Source organism: Lampris incognitus, chromosome 13 (genome assembly GCF_029633865.1).
Source record: "Lampris incognitus isolate fLamInc1 chromosome 13, fLamInc1.hap2, whole genome shotgun sequence".
Classification (NCBI taxonomy): Eukaryota; Metazoa; Chordata; class Actinopteri; order Lampriformes; family Lampridae; genus Lampris; species Lampris incognitus.
In genome coordinates, this window is record NC_079223.1 from 7,225,302 (window position 1) to 7,245,477 (window position 20,176).

General features: G+C 46.2%; 1 protein-coding gene across 5 annotated transcripts in view; it reads left to right on the plus strand.

The window, feature by feature from the left end:
• LOC130123237 (neurexin-1a-like) overlaps window positions 1-20,176 on the plus strand; it is a 456,613-nt gene that overhangs the window by 409,877 nt on the left and 26,560 nt on the right. For 3 of the 5 annotated variants that reach the window (XM_056292376.1, XM_056292374.1, XM_056292375.1), the window contains one exon: window positions 18,670-18,757. In XM_056292376.1, the coding sequence (XP_056148351.1) occupies window positions 18,670-18,757 (88 nt within the window). Of the gene's footprint in view, window positions 1-5,362; window positions 5,378-15,456; window positions 15,467-18,669; window positions 18,758-20,176 lie in introns of all 5 variants that reach the window. The other 2 variants (XM_056292379.1, XM_056292378.1) reach the window with 2 other exon arrangements.

The window sequence follows — 20,176 nt, forward strand, 5'->3', positions numbered from 1 at the left end:
TACAACTACAAGAACACATATATTCAAACTAACGCACATATCTAAACTAAACAACCAAAAAAAAATTCACTGCCCAAGAGAACGAACACCAGCCAGGATGACTGTCGGAACTGCCGTTCTGCATGGGCTAGCGGTTAGCTTAGCCTGCCCCGCTTCCGCGTCCTGTCAGTCTGCCCTCGGTGTTTCCTCTTCGAGCGCAGCTCCAGGCAGGGCCGTGGTCCCTGGGCCCACAGGACGCAGCAGACCGAGCTCTCCCAGCCTATCCAGCGCCAGCACTCCCAGCCATCAAACGAAGACAAACTTAGATGCAGATGTGGACAAAGACACTGCATGGACGGTTTGCATGGATCACACCAGTAAATTCAGTCAGTACATTTTATTTTTTGTTTCTCATTGAACTACTATAGACATTCAAAGCTTAAAAATTATTCATACCTGTAAACTTCCCATTTTAAAGTTGCCTCCAATCCTACGCAAGACTTGCATAATTCATGAAAAAATGTCTTGCAAAAGCAATATCTTTTTAAAAACACGTATCTTTTCAAAAGTTGTTAGTCGTTGCAACAAGATTTGCCGTGGTACAGGAAGATCTTCTCATTGAAAACAAAGCAGCTATGACGTCATGATAAGAGAGCCGAGCGTGCACAGTACAGCCCCTCAAAGCAGGTTAACACCTGTCAGTCTGAAGTCTCATGCATGATTAAGATGTGGGGAATCTGAAATTTAATACATACATTGATACCTACGCTTCGTATCCAGTGTACAATCACTTTGGCACTGAATAGAAACGGGCAGTGGTACAATAAAGGATTAACTCGCATCTCACCTTCGAAGTGAAACAGTCACTGTACTTACATACACTACAGTCAGTGTAAAGTCACTATGTCAGCACTTCCAAAATAATGTGATGCCTGCCTGCTTCCGTTTTTTGCATTATATCAAATATCTCGTTTCATTTTTTTGAAACCTGTGCCGTCAGCATGGCATGCGACGCAGGGAATTTGCACGCCAACGTGTCCTAGACAGAGTTAATCTGCAAGTGGAGTTCAGGTTCTCCACCAGCAAAGGCAATCTTAATTAATTATCAAGAACCGCTTATAATAACTCTGTCCGTCGGAGGATGTGTGCGATGACAAGAACACAGGGTTTGTTGTACTTTTATAGCCGCCAGCGGTCCAACTCTTCGGCATGTTTGATCAGCTAAATGACCAATCAGCATCGCTTCTCCAAGAGGGGAACCATCACCACAAGTGAAACAAGGAAACTTGGAAATGAAAAAAAGACAGGCATCCGGGTAGCGTAGCAATCTGTTGCCTACCAACACAGAGCTCGCCGGTTCAAATCCCCGTGTTACTTCGGGCTTGGTCGGGCATCCCTGCAGACACAATTGTCTGCGGGTGGGAAGCCGGATGTGGGTATGTGTCCTGGTCGCTGCACTAGCGCCTCCTCTGGTCAGTTAGGACACCTGTTCAGGGGGGTGGGGGTGAACTGGGGGGAACAGCGTGATCCTCCCGTGCGCTACGTCCCCCTGGCGAAACTCCTCACTGTCAGGTGAAAAGAAGCGGCTGGTGACTCCACGTGTATGGGAGGAGGCACGGGGTAGTCTGCAGACCTCCCCGGATCGGCAGAGGGGGTGGAGCAGTGACCGGGACGGCTCAGAAGAGTGAGACGACAGGCCGGATAACATGGGGATAAAATGGGGGGGGGGGGGATCCAGAAAAAGAAACAAAAAATGACAACATCCGGTAACACACAGACATACAAACAGACGCTGACATGTGTTTGACAAAACAGTCAGGATAGCAGTTCCCGCGATAAAGGAAAAGACAGAAAAAGAGGGGGAGAAAGGACCAGGAAGGAGGATGTATGTTCCAGGGAGTGTGTGGGGGAGATGCTAGCAGTGTGTATGTGCATGTGACGTGTCAACCCGTGTGTGTCTGTCGTCATTTCATAAATGTGATGTTGTTTGGTAATGGCTGTTTGCAGTGATGTGGATCCGGACGCTCTAGTGAATATCTGTATCTCTGCTAGAGCCGGCGTGTCCTGTCCTTTCAGCTCTGCAGAGCGAAGGGAGTCCATTGTGTGGCTGTGAGACCTTGCAGTGGATTTCAAGCGAGTTCTTTCTCATCTTGTGGAATTGGTTTGTTTTGAACATGATGCCTATTAGTTTAATCCATCAGCGCTTGTCCCACAGGCGAACTGTGAAGGTGATGATGTGGTTTAATTGTCCTTCCCGCTCACTGGAGTGCTGTATCTCTGTGAATTCATGATGTCGACGGCTCGGCAGGCCAGCAGTGGGAAGAATGTGGGCGATGGCCAGACAATACACTGAGCTGAACTTACGGTCCTAGAGGCCCACACACCTTCATTATTCAGTAAGAAGCTATTGAGCATCTGGGAGTAAATTATTCATTAACATCGACCCAGTTGCTTGGTGCTAAGTTAGACACTTGGATGTCATCAGGCATTTTGATAAGCGCCAAGTGCTGCAGCGAGACACTGTACCTGCTGTGGGTAAATGAAAATAGAAAAGGTGAACAACCGAAACACAAGACAGATATTATATCAACATCGATGAAATTGCTCTAGACCTGTAACCTGAAGGTTTTGAAAGATCATAAGCACACGTACAGCAGACAAGGTCAGAGGTGGATGTTTTACGATCAGGAATCAGGAACACTTTATTTGTCATTTCATTCCAAATATCCTTCCCCCCAGCCCACAGCAGTGCAACACAAAGACCTAAACACATAAACTACCAACAACAAAAAATCCCTGTCCAAGAGAACGACCGCAGGATGACGGTTGGAACTGCCGGTCTGCATAGGCTAGCAGTTAGCTTAGCCTGCCCCGCTTCTGTGACCTGTTAGACCGCCCTGCTCGGGTGCAGCTCCGGCAGTGCCGTGGTCCCTGGGCCCACCAGACGCAGCGGTGCAAGCTCTCCCAGCTATCAAACGAAGACAAAACAAATTTAGACGCCGACGTGGTCAAAGACACTGCATGGACGGTACTGGGTGAGGCCGCCGCAAACCTAAGTTCGCGCCGCCATCTTCCCACACCGGAAGTGGGAAAAATGGGGTGGTAGTATGAAATCAAATCAATAGAGTCTGTCTGTCTGAGATAATCCCTCTGTACCTGTAAGGGTACCGGGAAATGTAGCAGGTGGTGTCTTAACCTGGGCCATTCCTCTCCGCTGTCCCAAAGTGTCCTTTTCTCTTATCGTTGGCCTAATGACGTGTTGCTGCAAGAGCGAGACCTCTGACAACAACACGCTCCTCCCAATTAGTTCTGTGCAGACTGCAGCTCTTGTCGGAGCCAGACACTAACGGGGCGGTGTTGACGGAAATTCATGACAATATGAGAAATAAGGACACATAGCCCGGCCAATTCAAGAATAGAAAACAGATATAGAAAAACAGATTGTCTTGCTTAAACGGGCATTTGCAGCTTTAGCTGCATGCTCCCCGTTGGACGGACATGCTGTTCTCAGTTAACACAGTTGGTGTAAAATATGTGTTGGAGAGTTTCCACGGCGACCTTCAATTAAATTTAATTTCAATCGTATTGTAGGAGTATCAAGGAATAAAGAGCTCGGATGAAGTTGAATGAATAGTACCTGCTGTGAAGGAACAGTGAAACCATCTCAACCCTTAAAACTCCCTTTATCATAACGCTGCTCGGGTATTTCTACCACTTGTTCATGCTTCATTAGGTTGTGCTCTGATTTAGTTTATAACAAATACTGCTACTGCCTCTTGAAGGCGTGACAAATGTAATAAAGAATTATTTTCAGTTAAAAAAGCGAGGAAAGTCTATATATGAATCAGCTTGCTTCATCCTAATCGGATTAAGATGTCAAGAGCCCATAATTGAAAACCTATGTATTTTTACACAGCAGTGCAGGGCTCATATTATATTCTCACATTATTCTTGACACCTCAACTTACCCTCATGTTCCCTGAACTAATATCTGTCTCGTATCGAAAATCCCATAGAGCTTTATTCGAGAGACATCATGGCAGCTGCATTTGCATGAAAACAAATTTGAGGCGAGGGAACTTGCCGACGAGCGTCTGGTGGCCAGACCTTGGCCCATGGGGCCCGGTCAGGCCCAGCCCGAAAAAACAACACGTAGCCACTGCCCCGTGGACCCACCAAATACGGGTATTAGCATTGGGGTAGGGTGCGCGGCAGGCGGGGACCGGGGTGTGCCGACTTCCAGCATCGCAGATTGGTCCTCAGGACGTGGAATGTCCCTGGTTCGGGCATCTGATTAGGATGCCTCCTAGGCGCCTTCATTTGGAGGTTTTCCGGGCGTGGCCAACTGGGAAGAGACCCCGGGGTAGACCCAGAACTCTCTGGAGGGACTACATGTCTAATTTGGCCTGGGAACATCTTGGGATCCCGCAGGAGGAGCTGGAGGGCGTTGCTGGGGAGAGGGATGTCTGGAGGGCCCTACTTAGCTTGCTGCCACCGCGACCCGACCCCGGAGAAGCGGCTGATGATGAGATGAATGAAAAATTTGTGTGACGAATATTTAAAAAAAAAAAAAATAATTGTTACCTTTATAGAAACGATCTGAGGCAAAAAAAAAATCCAATTTGTTCATTTTATTGCACAAGAATATGGCTAAAATGTCAAATGTGTACAACCTCATGAGCCTGAATGTAAAAGGAGTCTGTTAATGGGGAATTATTGGTATTATTATTATTATTATTGTTTGATTGTTTGATGCCTCAGGTCTTGAAAAAAATAAAAGTGATGTATTTGCAGAGTTAAGGCTTTTTATCAAAATACATCAAGCTGTGTCAAATACAGTCCAACACAACAAGTGTATTTTAGAAGGCACAACACTACTGGTTTGTTCAATAGCCACAGATCAAAAACCATAATCCAGGTTTGAACGTTTTATCCTCTGCTTGGTGGTCCTGCTGATACTCAGAGAAAATCAGAATCATGTTTACTGGCTATGTAGGTTTGCACGCACATGGAATTTGACTCTGGTTTTGTGGCTCTCGGTGTACTTAACATAGAATAACAACACTACAACACAACACTCTTCAGATTGTTCTGATAACACATGGATTGACTTATACAGGCGAAATAAGCGGCGATAAAGTGCAATGGTGCAGAGAATGTATCAGAGAAACCGATGTTAGCAGGTTACTTACATACATGAGGTAGATGGACATGACAGAGCATACCAGTGTATGTACGTATAATGTACAGTACAGTCGATAACAAAATGGTTGGATTTATTTGGCAGTGTTAAGCATTCATGTGAATGACAGCCCGCGGAAAGAAACTTTTTATATCTGGTTGTTTTGGGGTACAGTGCTCTGTAGCGCCTGCCAGAGGGGAGGAGGTTGTGACTAGGGTGTGATGGGTCTGCAGTGATGTTGCCTGCCTGTTTCCTGAGTCTGGAGGTGTATAAGTCCTAAATGGAGGGCAGATTGGCACCAATGATTTTCTCTGCAGACCTAATTGTCCGTTGCAGTCTGTCCCTGTCTTGTTTGGTGGCAGATCCAAACCAGACAGTGATGGATGTGCAGAGGACAGACTGGATTATTGCAGTGTAGAACTGAACCAGCAGTTCCTGAAGAAGGTTGAACTGCTTGAGCTGGCAGAGAAAGTACATCCTCTGCTGGGCCTTTTTGATGATTGTGTCTATGTTGGATGCCCACCTTAGGTCCTGGGAGATTGGGGAACCCAGAAATCTGTAGGTTTTCACCGCAGACACCGTGCTGTTGAGTATGGTGGGGGGGCAGTTTTGGGGGGGCTCCACCTGAAGTCCACTGTCATCTCCACTGTTTTGAGTGTGTTCAGCTACGGGTTGTTATGGCCACACCAGAGGGCCAGCTGATCAACCTCCCGTCTATATGCAGAATCATCACCATTCCGGATAAGGCCAATGATGGTTGTGTCATCTGCAAACTTCAGGAGTTAAACAGACGGGCTACCTGAGGTGCAGTCATTGGTGTAGAGGGAGAAGAGCAGAGGGGAGAGCACACATCCCTGGGGGGCACCAGTGCTGATTGTCCGGGTGCTGGATGTGATTTTCCCCAGCCTCACCAGCTGCCTCCTGTCTTGTCAGGAAGTGTTTTAATCCGCTGGCAGGTGGCGGCTGGTACAGTGAGCCAGGTGAGGTTGGAGTATCTGGGATGATGGTGTGGAACACTAAGCTGAAGTCCACAAACAGAACTCTTACGTATGTCCCTGGGGGGTGGAGGTGTTGGAAGATGTGGTCCCGTGTTGACTGCATCCTCCACCGACCTGTTTGCTCTGTAGGCAAACTGCAGGGGGTCAAACAGGGGGCCTGTGATTTCCTTCAGGTGGGCCAATACCAGTCTCTCAAAGGATTTAATGACCACAGACATTAGGGCAATGGGCCTGTAGTCATCTAATCCTGTGATACGGGGTTTCGTGGGGACAGAGATGATAGTAGAGCTCTTGACGCAGGAGGGAACTTCACACAGCTCCAGTGATCTGTTGAAGATCAGTGTGAAAATGGGGGCCAGCTGGACAGCACAGATATGCCATCCGGGCCCGGTGCCTTCCTGGTCTTCTGCCTCTGGAAGAGCTGGCGCAAGTCCTCAACACAGATTCTGAGTGCGGGTGTGGGTTTGGTGGGGAGGGGAGAGTGGCTGGCAGGGAGTGCAGTTGGTTGTGTGTTGTGGCTGGAGAGGGTGAGGGGTGTGAAAATTTGCTTTTCAAACCTGCAGTAAAATCCATTTAGATTGTCAGCCAGTTGACGGCTCCCTGCATTGTGGAGGGGATGGTCTCCTGTAGTTGGTAATGTCTTTCAAACCACTCCAGACTGACATTTATAATCTATGCCAAGACAGCTCCATCTATAGGACTTTCTCCCAGCTGACACAAGGTATGTTGCTCAACATTGGCTCATGCCCCAGTCTGCTAAACCAAGGATGGACTATAAAAATGGTGATTATTCTGCCCATGTTCTGCAAACTCTCTCGCTCTCTCTCTCTCCCTTCGTTCTTGTTCTAGTTATAAGAGAAAGCTGTGGGCTTGGTTATATTGGGTTAACTGGCCTTCCATGTTGGTGCTAACGGCAGCATGTTGTCCATTCAAGCTAACCTTTTTGTTTAGTTATTTATCTACTTTCTCACCATAGTGTGGTGACTGCTATGAGTGGCCCTGGTAGAAGCCTACTTTATTTTGATGAGATTGTATGTTGTGTGATTTCTTGTTGTGATTTTGGCCATATTTTGAGATTTGCCAATACTTTTATCATTACTATTAGTTATTGTGCGCTTAGTGCATTCTTATAGTTTTGTTTTTATTTTGTATTTTTCTTCGGTAACACTTTAGTATGGGGAACATAAAAAAACTTAATTACTAGTGAATTAGTAATGATCAAGATGTCACTTTAGTATGGGGAACATATTCTAAGTAACAAAAACTTAATTTACAGTAATTTAACACTGTTAACACTTGTAGTTTTGTGTGTTGTTATGTAAGAACAGACCATATTCATTAAGTGTTAGTAAGGGAGAATAACTCTTCTTGTGGTACTACCACCTTATAAAGGCCATACTAAGCAAAGCATATTGAGATGGTACTACTAATAAGCAATAATTCTGAGGTTATAGAGGGAAAACTCATAGTTAATGGCTTACTGGTTGTATAATAAGGCCATGCAGAATAAGGCATTAATGAGTACATAATAATGACCAATTAAGAGCCAATATGTTGCTAATTTGCATGCTAATAAGCACCTAATTAATGGTGACTACGTTCCCCATACTAAAGTGTTACATTTTCTTCCTGTTTACTCTGTTGACCAATGGGTTTGCCACAGAAAATGGCAAAGTCCATTCACCAACAGAGGGCGCAAGATGAGCAGAATTCATCTAATGAGCTTATGGGAGTCGTCCAGGTGTTGTTTATAGGTGTAATTCATTATGTTGTCAAGGTGTTCTACACAAAGCTGTGAACATACTTGGGAGCCTCTCTGCAAAAGAAGAATAACGTTTTCAGTTAGTATGCGTCGGAAGTCCAACAACGTATTAACCTGCAGTCTTCACCATTTGGGGATGAAGACATTGGGTTGCAGGGGTGGGCAATCTTGTCCAGAAAGGGCCAGTGTGGGTGAAGGTTTTTGTTCCAACCAAGCAGTTACACACCTGATCCCTCTAATCAACCAGTTGAGTCTTCGCTGAGGAACTTGATTAGGAGACACAGGTACGTATGTAACTTCTTTGTTGGAACAAAAACCTGCACCCACACCGGCCCTTTCTGGATAAGATTGCCCACCCCTGGGGTGCAGATGGGGTTAATATCCTCTTTTTTTTCTTCCTTGTTTGTTTTTGTTTGTGTGTGTATGCTTTAACTCAATGCTTGATCTACCTACTTTTATATTTATTTTTCTATTTCTTAGGGACATTTGACTTGTCTATTCTCCTAATACTGAAGTGGCTGATAATGCTGTAAACTCTGGTTCCTGTAGACCTGATACCTCTATTGGATTTTTGTCTTGGAATGTGAAAGGTATGGGACATTGGGTGAAAAGATCCGTTCTGTCATATCTTAAACATTTAAAAACAGACATAGCCTTTATTCAAGAGATGCATATGCGCCTCAAGGAGCATCCCAGGTTACCCAAGTCATGGGTTAACCAGGTATTTCTTTCCACGTTTAATTCCAAAGCCAGGGGTGTTGCTATGTTGATACATAAGAGAATGCAATTTATACCCACTGACATCATGTCTGATCCTAATGGGAGGTATTTAATTGTATGCCCCAAATGTTGATGATGTGGGTTTTGCAAACCAACTACTGAGTAGCCTTCCCTGTTTGATCACTCACCTCTTAATTTTTGGAGGTGACCTAAATTAATTGTGTTATAGAGCCACAGTTAGACCGTTCCAACCCCAAAACAGCATCTTCCTCAGGGATGTTGAGGTCACTTTCAGATTTTATGCTAAAGAATGGCTGTGCCGGCCCTATGCCGAGATTCCGTAATCCACATGCGAAAGAGTTCACCTTTTTTCCACATGTACATCCCTCCTACTCGCATATCAACTTTTTTTTGTTGTTTTTTTGATGGCAGTCTCCTTCCTAGTGTGACCTCCACAGAATATCAGCAATAGTCATGAGCGATCATGCTCCCCCTGTGTCTTGATATATCCTTATTCTCTCATTGCAAAACTCGCCCCCCTTGGAGGTTTAACTCCCTTCTCCTCTCAGATAAAGCCTTTTGTGATTATATTTCCTGCTCTATTGATACATCTTATCATCAACAAAACTGAGTCGACTTGGCACTTTCTGATATGGTAGTCACAAAAAGCATTTCTCAGGAGTCAAATTATTTCTTACTCTGCCAACCTAACCAAGCAGCATAAGGCTGAAAAAAATCAGACTCGCTGACTCTATCCTTAGTTTAGACCACCAATACGCCACAAATCCTAGCCCTGAGCTCTAAGGAACGTATTACCCTGCAAGCTGAATTTTATTTGGTCTCAACTAAACAAGCAGCGTGTATTCTTTTACAGTCTTGTGGGACCTATTATGAATATGGTGATAAGGCAGGTTGTCTGCTTGCGCACCAGCTGAAGAAACATCATGCTGCTTCATGTCTAATTCCTCACATAAGAGACTCCTCTGGTAACCTGCTGTCTGACCCCGCTGATGTCAATGCAACACTTAAAATTATTCTACTCTGCTCTTAACAAATGAGATTTTCCTACTGATACCACTAAAATGGACCGATTTTTTGACAATTTGGCAACACCCACTATTGACCCTGCAACTGCATGTGATCTGGACTCGTCACTGGCGCTAGATGAAGTAATTAGAGCAATTAAGTCAATGCAGAGTAATATAGTCCCAGGCCCAGATGGCTATCCGATTGAGTTTTTTTAAGAAATTTTGCGATAAACTAGCCCCACTTCTTTTGGATGTGTACAATGAGGCAATAGAACATGGTATATTACCATCCACTTTCACTCAAGCATCAAGCTTTCTGCTACTAAAAAAGGAAAAGGACCCCACTTCTTGTGGATCCTATAGACCCTTATCTCTTCTTAACATGGACATTGCCTTGGAGGAACAGATGGGATTTATTAGCGGTCGCTACTCTTTAACATATGCACCCTAATGAATATCCCTACTCCAAACAATTCTCAAAACACCCTGAAGTTGTTATATCAGATGCAGAAAATGTGTACAATAGAATAGAGTGGGAATATCTGTTTACGACTACTACTACTTTTGCCTGCTCCCGTTAGGGGCCACCACAGTGGATCATCCGTCTCCATCTCTTCCTGTCCTCTGCATCTTCCTCTGTCACACCAGCCACCTGCATGTCCTCCCTCACCACATCCATAAACCTCCTCTTTGGCCTTCCTCTTTTCCTCTACCCTGGCAGCTCCATATTCAGCATCCTTCTCCCAATATACCCAGCATCTCTCCTCCACATATGTCCAAACCATCGCAATCTCGCCTCTCTTGCTTTGTCTCCAAACTGTCCAACCTGAGCTGTTCCTCTAATATACTCGTTCCTAATCCTGTCCTTCTCCATCACTCCCAATGAAAATTTTAGCATTGAGAATATCTGTTTGCTGCTCTTAACAAATTTGGCTTTGGTGACCGTTTCTGCTTATGGATCCATCTTTTATATACTAGCCCTCAGATAAGTGTCTGCACTAATGATATACGATCTGATTATTTTTCACTGTCATGTGGGACTCATCAAGGTTGCCCTTAAAGTCCCATTTTATTCGCTCTTGTGATAGAGCCCCTTTTAGCAGCCCTGCGTTCCTTCCCCCCTTTTCCATGGAGTTCATTAAGAGGGTATAGAACATCGAGTATCTTTATATGCAGATGATGTGTTACTTTATGCAATGAACCCTTCAGCTGCTATTCCCACGCTCTTTTTCTGGTTATAAGTTGAATCTTCGGAAAAGTCAAAGTTTTCCCATTAATATAACTGCTTCACAGTTCCAGCAGCCAAACTCATCTTTCCACATAAGCCAATCAGGGTTCAAATATCTTAGGGTTGATATTACTTGCTCTCAGGCAGCTCTTCCTTCTGTAAAACTTCATTCTCCAACTTTCTCAGACAAAAATCTGATTTTCAGAGATGGAATGACCTCCCTATACTCTAGCTGGCAGAATTAATGTCCTAAAAATTACTATTTTACCAAAATTTCTCTATTTCAATCCATCCCACTATGTTTCCAAAACTCATTTTTCATTCTTTGAAGAAATTGATAACATCATTTATTTGGGTGGGGAAACTGCCTAGAATTAGTAGAAGTATACTACGGAAAGTAAATTGGGGGGGGGGGGGAGCTTGCCCTACCAAATTTCTTATACTATTACTGGGCAGCTAATTTCCAAAAAATTATTATTCTGGTTTCAGGCAGCTGACATCCCCTGGTGTTCAATCGAGCCCAAGTCATGCCTGTCAATTTTTCTCCGTGTTCTACTATGCCCCTCATACCCAGTTTCTCTATCCCAGTACACAAGAAATTCAGTTGTGCTGGCTTCCTTAAAAATCTGCTATCAGTTCTGGCATTACTTCAAATTCACCTCTGCTTCGACTTGAAGTCCCATCACTAAAAATCACCCATTCCTCCCCTTGTATTTTGGACTGTTCTTTTTCCTTGTGGAAAAGAAAGGGAATTACTTGTTTTCGAGACCTTTATCATAATGTTTTCTCTAGCTTTGTATCCCTGTCAAGCAAACATGACTTGTCATGCTCTCATCTTTTCCGTTATTTTCAGGCACATTATGTATCCACTCAGTTTCCGCCGTTTCCTTCACCACCAACTTTGTTCCATTGGGAGGAACTATTCAATTTGAGGCCCAGTCAAAAATCATTCATCTCTAGGATTTATCATTACAAGAAATGTGCTTCGACTTACCTCATCATTTTTCACATACCTTATCTATCATTCTGTATTTGTTATATTAAATCTAGTGCACTTTACCAATGGCTGTTTGGTCCTGTATGTGCCCTGTAAGCTACTGGTAATTAGTATTATTATGTATCATTTTTCAATGTAGACCCAAGGATTGTTTGGGGTGTGTGTGTGTGTGTGGGGGGGGGGGTGATGTTCTTTATGCTTGAGTTAGGGAAGGAGGGAGTGGGGAAAGGGTGATGGGGATTACTGCTAATGTAATTGAAATAAATTCAATAAGATTGCATGGGGGAGGGGGTCGCTGAGGTCACACTTACAGCAGGTCCAAATGTACTGGCAGCCAAACAGCTTGCAGTTATTTTGCCAAAATGATGGGTAAATTGGATAAGAGTCTATTTTGCTGCTGCCCCCGAGTTGTTCAAATGACCTCTTCAATAAAAAAAAGTGATATTATTCTGGGTAACCATTATTTTTGATGACCACAGAGAGACCTGCTCTCTTCCCGCCCACTTGTTTTCTCTGCATAGTGCGTGCAAAAACTGAGATCCACTCACAGTGCAAACACCGAGAATGCAAACCAATACCCGTATGAATGCAAAAAGTCTCCAGATAGCATATCCGGACATGAATTACGAGTTACTACCAGGTGTAAAAGGAGCCTTGGTGTTAGGTTCATTCATCAGGACAGCAGACCTCATCATACAGGGGTTTTCTTCTGTTATTGTGAAAATAATCTTAACATTCTGAATTACCAACGTGTATTGGACTTGTTTGTCTACATTTTCTAAATGTCTGTGTGTCAGTCGATGAGTCAGTATAGCAAAGCACAAGCTAGCAAAAACAAAAACAAGCCACACGGACTAAGAGGAATAACAGGGCTTTCCAGGGAAAGCAGCGAAACAAAGAGGCGAACACAAACTGCCTGCATCCTCAGCAGAATACATTACCCGGACAGGGGAGGCATGCTTCAGATAAAACCTTCAGATGCCTTCAGTGTCCTCCTGACTTTCAGCTCGTCTCCAAAGAGACATGTTGTGTGCCAGGGAGCATTCATCAAATTAGACCAGAGAGAAAACAACGAGAGAACCCACGGCTCTCCACAGAGACGTGCCGACAGGTTATCACAGAGAAGGTGTCTCTCGCGCTTGAGCATCTGAGCAGCAGCAGTCGGCACCCTCCCCAAAGAGCCGTCCGACCCTCCCATTTTCACTGTCAGGATGAAAGATTAAGAGAGGGGGGAAAAACACACACGCACCAAAAAAACGTGCTTTTAGGATGGCTGTGCACTACCTTTCAGCACAGGCGCTCGCTCCACAACGGTCCACATAATGTTTTTTATGAAAATAGCATGAGGCAGTGGGGGAGTGGAGCGGCAGAGGGGTCAGAAATAACTTTGCAGGGCTGTAGATAATCTGATGTCCGGCAGAATGGGACTTGCTGACATAGCAGCGCTGTAAACAACGCGTGCCGAGCGCGAGTGTGCCAGGAAGTCTAATTAAAGGGGGGCATTATCAATCCTCGGAGATCGAAACCAAGAGTGACAGTGCTAAAGAAAGCACTGCGGCTCCTTCGGCTGAGTCAGGTCAGGAATTTCCAGGTCTGCTCCATCCTTGATAGTTCAATCAGTACCTTTGCCAAGGTCAGTCAATATCCTCACCGCACATACCTATAGTCTCCTTTTCAGCATGGCCCTGGAATTTAAAAAAAATACATATCGTTTTTTCTTTTCGAGGCACTGTAGCCATGATGGTGCACACTGGGGTTTGAATGGTATATAGGCCAATGTGTAACTATTTCAAATGAAGTGTAAAGGAGATTCAAAAATGTAAAATAAAAGAAACCCTGCAGATTAAATGCAGCCATTTCTTCTCCTTTGTGTTTAATGATATACTCCCTTCCAATAACTCCCCGGGATTTAACCACTTCCGCGAGCTGAGTCGGACAAATGAGGTGTTACCTGTACAGGTCCCGTTTGTTCACCGTGGCTTCGGCGTCTCCACACATGGTGCTGGATTAATGAGGCTTTGCATGCCTGCAGCACTCCTCTTCAGCACTCTTGAAAGACCCTCAGTAGGGACCAGTGGTATTATTTGCCTAAGCGCTAACTTTTTTTTAGTTTTCCCCCTTTTTCTCCCCAATTGCATCTGGCCAATTACCCCACTCTTCTGAGCCGTCCCGGTCTCTGCTCCACCCCCTCTGCTGATCCGGGGAGGGCTGCAGACTACCACATGTCTCCTCTCATACATGTGGAGTCGCCAGCCGCTTCTTTTCACCCGACAGTGAGGAGTTTCACCAGGGGGACATAGCGCCCCCAGTTCCCCCTCCCCCCAAGAATAGGTGCCCCGACCGACCAGAGGAGACACTAGTGCAGCGACCAGGCCACATTCCCGCTTCCCGCTTCCTACCCGCAGATACGGCCAATTGTGTCTGCAGGGACGCCCGACCAAGCCGGAGGTAACACGGGGATTCGAACCGGCGATCCCCGTGTTGGTAGGTAACGGAATAGACCGCTACACTACCCGGACGCCCAAGTGTGAATAATTTCAGCCAAAGGTCTACCCAGCTACATCCAGCTATGTCCCGATTTACTCAGTTGCATCAAGTGGTAATCATATCAGGGGTTTTGGTTTTGTTTTTACTTCTCCGATTGTGTCCGAGCCTGGTGGAGCATGTTAGCCTGAATTGTATGGAGTTTTGCCATTTAGACAACATTTGTATGCAGACACAATTCAGTATACTTAAGCTAGTATTTGCTAATTACTTGAGGCACTTATCCCACTGCGCCTACAAAAAGTACTAATTAGCTTAATTAATCAATCAAATGACTACCTCCCTATGATGTATTACATGAGGCAGCACTAAGCTTATGATGCACGTAGCATTTAGCGCCCTAAAGGTCCCATGAAATAAAAAATTTAGCTCCGGGGGCATCCGGGTAGCGTAGCGGTCTATTCCGCCGCCTACCAACACGGGGATCGCCGGTTTGATTCCCCGTGTTAACCCTCCAGTTCCCCCTCCCCCCCGAACAGGTGCCCCAACCGACCAGAGGAGGCGCTAGTGTAGCAACCAGGACACATAGCCATAGCCAATTGTGTCTATACGGACGCTCCACCAAGCCGGAGGCAACACGGGGATTCGAGCCGCTGAGCCCCGTGTTGGTAGGCCACGGAATAGACCGCCACGCCACCCGCACGCCCTCAAAAATCATTTTCTATACTTGTGTTCGTCTTTAATGGTCAGAAGACTCATCTATTTTGGGCTAACAAACTCTGCTGTCTTCGTTATTTCTGGGAAATTAGTAAAGTAGCATGGAATTTATATTATTTAGACGGGGAAGTTTTATATATACGTATATACCGATTCAATAACAACTGCTAATTACATCAACATTGAAGTCATCTCCTGCATACTTTATATTTTCCTCTAGAACGATTTCTTCAACGTCTTTTCCATCTTCCACTTGAGGCCGTCTGTTACAGTTTCATTAGGGTGGTTTGATTGCCTGGTAAGCCCCTCACATACCCCCATATTGAATCATCACCAGTTGAAAGAAGAAAAAAAAGCCAAGCATTGGAGAAGTACACCATGAATTGGTAATGTTATTGGATTTCAACCAGGTCATGACCACATCAAAATGTTGACCTACACACTAATCCTGGCTGCCAGACCCGTGCCCAGTAACATGTCCATTCATTTTATTGATTCTGAGGTTTACTGCCACTCAACCCAGAAGGTCCTTTTGAAAGTGTAGTGATATTTTGATGAGAAATACCATAGATGTTGGACTAAAGTAGTGGACGACTGAGCTGCAGTCATCTATAAATATATCAGGATGTAGTCTTTGTGGGTGAAAGGTGAGATGAGCACAAAATTATTTTTTCAAGCCAATGTCGAATTAGTGGCACTTTCTAAATGTACGTCATATTTCTATTTGAAAATATCATATAAGATCACCTTATTCTGTTGCCTACCAACATGGGGATCGCCGGTTCAAATCCCCGTGTTACCTCCAGCTTGGTCGGGCGTCCCCGTTGCTTTGGAAGCTGGATGTGGGTATATGTGTTCTGGTCGCTGCACTAGTGCCTCCTCTTGGTCGGTCAGGGAGCCTGTTCAGGGGGGAGAGGGTGAACTGGGGGGAATAGCGTGATCCTTCCACGCGCTACGTCCCCCTGGTGAAACTCCTCACTGTCAGGTGAAAAGAAGCGGCTGGTGACTCCACGTGTATGGGAGGAGGCATGTGGTAGTCTGCAGCCCTCCCCGGATCGGCAGAGGGAGTGGAGCAGCGACCGGGACAGCTCAGAGAGTGGGGCAGGGTGATTGGCCAGATGCAACTGGGCATAAAAAAAGAGTAGTCTATTAAAAACCAGCTTTTCATATTATATTTTATATATATATATATATATATGTGTGTGTGTGTGTGAGTATATGTATATATATGTGTGTGTGTGTGTGTGTGAGTATATGTATATATATATGTGTGTGTGTGAGTATATGTATATATATGTGTGTGTGTGTGTATGTGTATATATATATATATATGTGTGTGTGTGTGTGTGTGTGTATTATATAATATAATATCTGCATTCACTGCTGTATGTCAGCCAGATTTAAGGTCATATCGTTTTGCCTGGCCTGAATCAGACGGCAGAGAGACTTGTGAATAAGTACAGGATGTACACCTCCACTCCGGTTATTCTATGGGGAGTTAACCCACATCTAGCACATGTACACCCGCATCACACCACCTCCTGCTTTCTGCCTACAAATAAATCAGAGGGACGGGGTGAGGCAGAAGACAGGAAGCGAGGGATACGTGCGGTAGATGGAGAAAGAAAAAAGGAGGGAGAGCGAGAAAGAAAATGTGAGCGATAGGGAGGGAGAGAGGAGTGCAATAAGTTGGACAGTAAGGAGCGGGAGGTATCGATTGTGGTACCTCTGCCAGTCAGTGCAAAGTGTCAGGATCTCCCGCCAGGAAAAACAAATCACACGGCTGAAGTGATGGATGTGGCACTCCGGGATCCGGCGGTTCTGCCATCTGGACGGCCGACACTGTATATCAGTCTCATGCGCAGCAAATTAAATTTACATTTGGACGGCTTCCCCGGGCCTCGCCCGGCACAGATGTACTAAAGACAGACCGCTTCTGCAGCTCCCTTTACGCGGCTGCTCAATTATGTCCAGGTTTACGTACAAATGATGTTCGGAACGTGGAAATGAAGTTAGGGTGACGGTAAAATAACATTACACGCAGCCAAATGGACGTCCACCAAAATGACATCACCGCTAATACCCTCAAGATGAATGGGCACCAAACTGCAGGGAAGTACCGAGTTAACTGAATAAACGGTCACTTGCGTTTTCTTCCATCTATCCATTTTTTTCATCATCGTCTTCATCATCATCATCATCTCTGTAACCTTTTTTTGAGGTTGTAGGAGCACAGCTGATGCCTCATCGTTGTGTTTCAGTGGTGGGGGGGGGGAGTACCTGGTGGTCCCTATCTCCTCTCCCAGTATGGATGGCTGTTGGTTCACAGAGGAACTCATCCGCCCTTGGACAGGTTTTGTTTTTAGTCCTGCTGGGTGTCCACACACCCTCCTCACACAACAACCCCAGGGTTGAGGTGGGGGTGCCGGTTTAGTCGCCGACGACCCGATGGTTGCAGTTTAACGTCGTACCCGGGACGATGTTTTTGCAGGTTTTTAAGCATGGATTCCCCGCTGTGATTTCAGTTACCATTGTCGGGGGGGGGGGTACCTGCAGATTAAACGCTGCGAAGTGCGGCCCCGTACATGCAATGGTTCAAGGGGATGCAGAGGTTCATGGCTTGATGTGCGGCAGCAGGTTGCTGTGCCTCGCCAGGCCCCATACGTAGCATAAAAACTGCTACCCCAGAGCTGGAGAGGCCGCCTCGCTTAAACGAAACGACCTTTAACGCGGAGCTGATCAAATGGCCTGGAGCGGCGCTATAAAAGAACATTGCGGTGTAATGTTTTACACTGTACTTCTTTTGGCTGGTCTTTTGTTTGCCCTTTCCCACTGAAAGCGGGTCCCCGGTATTACACCTGGCAGGGGAGGAGGTGTACAGAGGGCGGCCTAGTGGAGATTTCATATTTGAGAAGACGTCTGGGCAGAATGATGAAGCGTCTCTTTATCTTTACTTTAGATTCCTCCTTCTGTTGATGAGGTGCTGAATCAAGCGGCGCGCCGGGATAATAATATTGATTTTAACCTCTGCCTCCTTGCTCTTTTGTTTTCCCGATCTCTATTTCAAAGCGTTCTCGGCACTTTGTCCTCTGAAAGTCAGCGGTGTTTTGCGATAACTCTCAACAGGCCCTCGGAGGGGCGCGCGAGGGCCGTACGCTGCGACTCCCCAACGAGCACGCGAGTTGACAACGGCGCCGTGAACTTTAGCCCCAGCCGTGCTTCCATAAGCAGGTTTCCTGGTGTTGCCTGGAAAGCAGAGCAGCAGCTGCTGCGGCGCCGGGCAGCGTGGGAGCGTGTCGACAGAGAAATCCAGCGGCTAAACCCCGCGCATGGCTGTCTGGATTCACTTCTCATCTGCTCCTCCTCTCCCCATACCCCCCCCCCCCGGATTCCCCACTACTCCACTCGTAGGAGTTAGGAGTGAGGGCAACATCCTACCCTGCCCACAAGGAGTGAGGGCAACATCCTACCCTGCCCACAAGGAGTGAGGGCAACATCCTACCCTGCCCACACAGTTCAAATGTTTTGTGACCTCACCTCACGACTGCATCTCTCTCTCTCTCTCTCTCTGTAGACAACAGATGACCTGCTGGTGGCGTCCGCCGAGTGTCCAAGCGACGATGAGGACATCGATCCCTGTGAGCCGAGCTCAGGTGGGTTAGGTTAGTCATCTCTTTTTTACTCTACTCCTCTCTGGGTGTGTCTTGTCTCTCTGTGTGTCACAGTTCATCACCACAGAACGAACAAACAAAGAAAACATTACACACTCTGGACCAGTCTGCGATGCCGGAAGTCGGCACGCCCCGGCCCCCGCCTTTGCCTGCCGCCTGGCTCGCATTCCACCCTACCCCAATGCTCATCCCTGCAGGTGGTGGGTCCGGTCCACAGGGTAGACCCACCCCAACCAACCATCACACAGCATTCAGATGCATTGTTTGTCAACATTGGCTGTGTTGGTCCAACACGTCACTACTGTTGGTGTTTTTATGCACTTATTTGTCTGCGTCACATTCATCAAGTGTGTTAGGTTATAACACAAGGAGCAGTCTGTATAAGTCGAGGCAAAACACCGTTGTTGTCATTGGGCACGACGCTGAACCCACAAGTGATGACAGTCGGTGTAAACCTAAAGATGTGGGGCTGAAGTTGACACGCTGTTTATTCTGTGTTCACTCAACATGATGCACGTGCACTGTCATTTTACACCGAGGATTGTAAGTGACATTAGCTAATAACCCCCCCCCCCCGCCCTGCAAAGAATTCCCCAAGTTCGGGGCGTCCGGGTAGCATGGCAGTCTATTCCATTGCCTACCAACACGGGGATCGCCGGGTCGAATCCCCGTGTTACCTCCAGCTTGATCAGGCGTCCCTACAGACACAATGGGCCGTGTCTGCGGGTGGGAAGTCGGATGTGGGTATGTGTCCCGGTCACTGCACTAGCGCCTCCTCTGGTCAGTCGGGGCGCCCCCCCCCCCGGATCGGCAGAGGGGTTGGAGCAGTGACCAGGACGGGGTAATTGGCCATACGATTGGGGAGAAAAAAGGGGACAAATTGAAAAATAAAAGATTGAGAGTTGTCTTTTAATCTTTTACTTGCCACTTCTACAGTGCAGTTAAGTACAGCCCTGCTGCATGCACAGGAATAAAAGGATTTTCAGATGCATTCTGATGGGACTGAAAGCAAGGAGGGCAATTAAGCCCAGACTCAAGGCCTCCCACTCGACGTGTATGTGCTATCGATCTGTATGTGGTAATAAAGCCTCTACAAAATTAATGTTTGGCCCACGGAGTAGGCAACCAACTTTCTGTTCCGGCGGTCTTCTGTTCTGCCTTTTATACACCTCTCACTTCTCGATATTCCCGACCGGGCCGTTTCACAATAGGTCGTTTTTATGTACATCTGCTGCCTCCATCAAACAGCGCACACGGGAGACCGGTCGTGTATCACCTTCATATGTGTTTCGAGCCGTGTCGGGCCGTGTGTGTGCGTTACCATATCCCCTGACAAGGTCACCTGCCAAAACATCAGTCGCAGAACTCGAGCAATGCTCAGAGTCACACAGTCCCTGAGCAGAGGATAAC